Source organism: Quercus suber, unplaced genomic scaffold (genome assembly GCF_002906115.3).
Source record: "Quercus suber isolate HL8 unplaced genomic scaffold, Cork oak 2.0 scaffold_138, whole genome shotgun sequence".
NCBI lineage: Eukaryota > Viridiplantae > Streptophyta > Magnoliopsida > Fagales > Fagaceae > Quercus > Quercus suber.
In genome coordinates, this window is record NW_027069600.1 from 428,222 (window position 1) to 434,221 (window position 6,000).

General features: G+C 41.0%; 1 protein-coding gene across 1 annotated transcript; it reads left to right on the top strand.

Moving 5' to 3' along the window:
• Nucleotides 1-399: 399 nt before the first annotated feature.
• On the top strand, nt 400-5,586 carry LOC111995651 (coatomer subunit alpha-1). Its single transcript, XM_024027570.2, has 4 exons — nt 400-673; nt 855-1,089; nt 1,367-1,861; nt 2,294-5,586. Exons 2-4 carry the CDS (start codon nt 882-884, stop codon nt 5,248-5,250), a joined length of 3,660 nt encoding a protein of 1,219 aa, XP_023883338.1. The 5' UTR covers nt 400-673; nt 855-881; the 3' UTR covers nt 5,251-5,586.
• Nucleotides 5,587-6,000: the final 414 nt, after the last annotated feature.

Genomic DNA, 6,000 nt, shown 5'->3' on the forward strand with positions numbered 1-6,000 from the left:
TGGGGTATATTAAGCCTAACTTTAGGATTGGATTTACATATATAACTATATTTAATTTTTTTTTGAAACCTAACTATATTTAAAATTGATTATCATTTTTCTTTTATTTTTCCTTTATCCATAGTCATCATCATCATAATTCATGAACTAATGTAATAATTAATTAAAATAAGAAAAAAAAAATCCCATTTACCACGAATCAAATTTGCAATATAAATAAATAAATTGCGGTTTTACACTTTTACTCATAACACTTTTTTTTTTTTTTTTCAAAAAACAAAAAAAAAAAACAAAAAACAAAAACAAAAAACAAAAAACAAAAAAAAACAAAAGAAAAAAAGAAGAAGAGTGAACTGCACGCGCTAACAGTCATGTATAGAAACAATTTACGTTATTATTTACACAGGAAGCCAGATCTGGTAGCGCGAGACGACTCTCGCTGTCCATCACTTACTACAATTTCCATTCTTTCCTTTCTTTTCCTTTTACTACGCTTCTCCAATCTGAAGATCTATGCGCCGATCCCTTCTTAACCTTCACCCACCTCCCTGCTTATCCTACGCCCACCTCACCACCACCACTGCCGCCGCCGCCGATCTCCAATCTCCGCTCCTCCCGTCGCCGGCAACGTTCTCTTCTCCTTGATCCGACCTTCCTCATTCTCAGATCCGAGGTAAGATCCGCTCTTTTCTCCGCCTTGATTTGGAAAATTACGTGCATTTCAATTCAATTTTAGGTTTCTGGATCGGAAAATTTGAAACGATGGGAACAAATTTGGAATTCGAATTGGTCTTAATTGTCGATTTCTCGGCATCCAAACGGAGATTTAATGCGAATGCTTTTTGATGTGTTAGGGTTTTTGATAATTTTGAGTGGTGAGGATGCTGACGAAGTTTGAGACGAAGAGTAATAGAGTGAAGGGACTGAGTTTCCATAGTAAGAGGCCATGGATCTTGGCGAGTCTTCACAGCGGTGTGATCCAGCTTTGGGATTACAGGATGGGGACTCTCATTGATCGCTTCGACGAGCACGATGGGCCCGTCCGTGGCGTCCATTTCCACAAGTCTCAGCCATTGTTTGTCTCTGGGGGTACATCATATCAACCTGTTATGTCATTGTTTTAGAATTTTATTTGATTTGCATTGATATTGCTATTGCTATATATGTTGTGATCTTCAATTTAGGGCAGCTTTTTTATTCGTAGTTGTCGAATCTGATGAATCACATTGTTGTTGTTAATTAAAATATGATGGCCCCATATTCTGTTTTCAAAAATTATAGATGGGTTTGTAGTTTTCGTGCTTGCTTGTTGATCTGATATGGTGGGTTTAGAGGGAATAATATTGGGTTTATAACATTTCGGCAGGGGATGATTACAAGATCAAGGTGTGGAATTACAAGTTGCATAGGTGTTTGTTTACCCTTCTTGGACATCTTGATTACATTCGCACTGTTCAATTCCATCACGAGTACCCGTGGATTGTTAGTGCGAGTGATGATCAGACTATCAGGATATGGAACTGGCAGTCCCGGACTTGTATTTCGGTTCTAACTGGACATAACCATTATGTCATGTGTGCCTCGTTCCATCCTAAGGAGGACCTGGTTGTGTCGGCATCCTTGGACCAAACTGTTCGTGTCTGGGATATTGGTGCCCTGAGGAAGAAAACAGTTGCCCCTGCAGATGACATCCTAAGGTTGAGTCAGATGAATACAGATCTCTTTGGTGGAGTTGATGCTGTTGTGAAGTACGTTTTGGAAGGTCATGATCGGGGAGTTAATTGGGCATCATTCCATCCTACTCTTCCTCTGATTGTCTCAGGAGCAGATGATCGGCAAGTGAAAATTTGGAGAATGAATGGTATGTATGTAGATCTGTTTTCTTTTCCTGGTTAGTTTTTTTAATTTATCTTTTGGTTGAGTGAAAACATCATACCAAAAAAAAAAAATTCTCTCTTATATTATAAACAGTTGTCTGTTGTTGTTGTTGCTGCTGCATGTGCTTCTCTAATCTTAGCTGCAGAGAAGAAATGACCTTTACATTTTTCTCCCTATTGTCCTTTTGAAAAAGTTAATGACTGATTATCATGCTATTATTGGATCAATTCGATATGCCTGCATGATTACATAGCAAAAATCTAACAGTAATTTTTTTTGCTGGGAGATAGCTCTGAGGGAATCAATTAGACCAGTGATTTAATGGGTTCCTTCTGTGAATAGCATACTTTGTACAGGTTTATGAGTTGAAGAGTTGAACTAGCTAATGGTTGCCAGCTCACCTTTCTGATTTCAGATACAAAGGCTTGGGAAGTAGACACCTTGAGAGGGCACATGAATAATGTATCATGCGTTCTATTCCATGCTAGGCAGGATATTATTGTGTCCAATTCAGAGGATAGGAGTATCCGTGTTTGGGATGCTACTAAGAGGACTGGTCTTCAGACATTTCGCAGGGAGCACGACAGGTTTTGGATTCTTGGAGCACATCCTGAAATGAACCTTCTGGCTGCTGGTCATGATAGTGGCATGATTGTTTTCAAATTGGAGAGAGAGCGGCCTGCTTTCTCCGTGAGTGGTGATTCTATGTACTATGTTAAAGATCGTTTTCTGCGCTTCTTTGAGTTTGCAACTCAGAGAGACACTCAGGTAATCCCAATCCGAAGGCCTGGTTCTTCCACCTTGAACCAAGGGGCAAAAACACTTTCTTATAGCCCTACAGAAAATGCGGTTCTTATCTGTTCGGATGTAGATGGGGGTTCATATGAACTATATATTATACCCAAAGATAGCTTTGGTAGGGGCGAGACTGTTCAGGAGGCAAAAAGAGGTTCTGGAGGATCAGCTGTTTTTGTGGCTCGGAATAGATTTGCAGTGCTTGAAAAGAGCAGCAACCAAGTGTTGGTTAAAAACCTGAAAAATGAGATTGTTAAGAAGAGTGCAATTCCGGTTATTGTTGATGCAATATTTTATGCTGGAACTGGAAACTTGCTATGCAGGGCAGAGGATAGAGTAATTATTTTTGACCTCCAGCAGAGGATTATACTTGGGGAGCTTCAAACTCCCTTCGTTAGGTATGTTGTTTGGTCTCAGGACATGGAGACAGTTGCTTTGCTGAGCAAACATTCTATTATAATTGCCAGTAAGAAGCTCGTGCATCAATGCACTCTCCATGAGACAATTCGTGTAAAGAGTGGAGCTTGGGATGAAACTGGTGTCTTTATATATACTACCCTGAACCACATCAAGTACTGCCTTCCTAATGGAGATACTGGAATAATTCGGACTCTTGATGTCCCTGTATACATAACGAAAGTTTCTGGAAATACAATTTATTGCTTGGATCGAGATGGGAAAAACCGTGCCATTGTTATTGATGCAACTGAATATGTGTTTAAGTTGTTCCTTCTGAAGAAGAGATATGACCAGGTTATGAGCATGATTAGGAACTCTGATCTCTGTGGGCAGGCCATGATTGCATACTTGCAGCAGAAAGGTTTCCCTGAGGTTGCCCTTCATTTTGTGAGGGATGAGAGGATTCGCTTTAACTTGGCTCTAGAGAGTGGCAACATCCAGGTTGCTGTTGCTTCTGCTAAGGAAATTGATGAGAAAGATCACTGGTACCGGTTGGGAGTGGAGGCCCTACGTCAGGGTAATGCAGGCATTGTAGAATATGCATACCAGAGGACAAAGAACTTTGAGAGGCTATCATTCCTTTATCTTATAACAGGGAATTTGGACAAATTGTCCAAAATGCTGAAAATTGCTGAAGTCAAGAATGATGTGATGGGTCAGTTCCACAATGCCCTATATTTGGGTGATATCAAAGAGCGTGTTAAGATCTTGGAGAATGCTGGCCATCTGCCCCTTGCTTATATTGCCGCTAGGGTTCATGGACTCCATGATACTGCTGAACGTCTTGCAGCTGAACTTGGAGATAATGTTCCTACTTTACCTGAGGGCAAATCACCATCTCTTTTGATGCCTCCAAGTCCAGTCACATGTAGTGGAGATTGGCCCTTGTTGAGGGTGATGAAAGGAATATTTGAGGGTGGTCTTGAGACTGTGGGCAGGAATGCTGAAGAAGAATATGAAGAGGCTGCAGATGCTGATTGGGGCGAGGATTTGGATATCGTTGATGTGGAAAACATGCAGAATGGAGTCATTAGCGCAGTGCTGGAGGATGAGGATGTGCATGAAGAAAACGAAAACGAAAACGGAGGATGGGATCTTGAAGATCTTGAGCTTCCACCCGAGATTGATACACCCAAAATTGCTGGCAATGCCCGCTCTTCAGTATTTGTTGCCCCAACTCCTGGTATGCCTGTAAGTCAAATTTGGATTCAAAAATCCTCTCTTGCTGCTGAACATGTTGCAGCTGGCAATTTTGATACTGCAATGCGCTTGTTGAGCCGACAGCTGGGTATAAGGAACTTTGCTCCATTGAGACCATCATTTCTTGACTTGCACATGGGCAGCCATTCTTATCTGCGTGCCTTCTCTTCAGCTCCTGTGATCTCAGTGGCAATTGAGAGGGGATGGAGTGAATCAGCTAGCCCTAATGTGAGGGGCCCTCCTACTCTTGTGTTCCATTTCTCTCAGCTTGAAGAGAAGCTTAAGGCTGGTTACAGGGCCACAACATCTGGGAAATTTACGGAGGCTTTACGGCTTTTCCTCAGTATTCTCCATACCATTCCTCTGATTGTTGTTGAGTCAAGGAGAGAGGTTGATGAAGTAAAGGAATTGATTATCATTGTTAAGGAATATGTTCTGGGTTTGAAGATGGAACTTAAGAGGAGGGAAATGAGAGACAACCCAGTACGCCAACAGGAGCTTGCAGCCTACTTCACCCACTGTAACCTTCAAATGCCTCACTTGAGACTTGCACTTTTGAATGCCATGACTGTTTGCTATAAGGCTGGTAATCTCAGCACAGCAGCTAACTTTGCCAGGCGTTTGTTGGAGACCAACCCGACCGCTGATAACCAAGCCAGAACTGCCCGTCAAGTCCTACAGGCTGCTGAGAGGAATATGCAAGATGCAACCCAGCTGAATTATGACTTCAGAAACCCATTTGTAGTTTGTGGTGCAACATATGTGCCTATATACCGTGGACAGAAGGACATATCATGCCCTTACTGCAGTTCACGGTTTGTTCCAGACCAGGAAGGGCAGCTTTGTGCTGTTTGTGATCTTTCAGTTATTGGATCAGATGCATCTGGGTTACTTTGTTCTCCTTCGCAGATAAGATGATCAGAGAGGCAAAATTGAGAGTTATTTTCAACTTCCAGTAGCAGCTTTGGTTATGATAGTTGTTTCTTCTCCACAAGCAGGGGGTCCATATGTTTAAACTAAATACTGGGTTCTGTCAGGTTCTGTTATATTTTTGGTTCAATTTGAATTGCCAGGTTATATTTCCCTTACAATTTAATATTCTTGATTATGAATTTTGTTTTCACTGTAATAAATTACTTGAGCGTTTTGGCCTAGGTGTTCTTATGACTTGTGAGAATTAGTGAACCAAGTTGATGGGGGCATATTCGGTGCTTTTCCTGAGATTTTATTAATGTGAATTTCAATTGGTTGGAAGTGGTAGAATTGTTACTAGTACTTTTCTATTTCTCTTTTCTCCTAGGAACCAATAGCTCAAATTTGACGGATTTGTTTGGACAGAATTGATATGGTGTTGTGAGGGTTCTGCAGGTCAAACTTACCCTGTTACTAAGGATTTTAACGATTCAAAAAGCTGTCACAGTCTTGGTGCTCCTCTCAATGCCCGCTGCCCAGCACATACCATCTGTCCTCCCATATAATTCTTCCATGATTATGTTGTCTTTTTTATTTCAATTACCAGAATAAAACTCTTTCGAAACCACACACCCCCCCCCCCTTTATTTGATGTGACTTTGTGGAGATAATGAAATCATCGTACTTTTGACAAAAGTACAGAAAGTTTGACAACTCAATTTCAAACATTATTATTAAAGTTTTGTTCGAATGGTC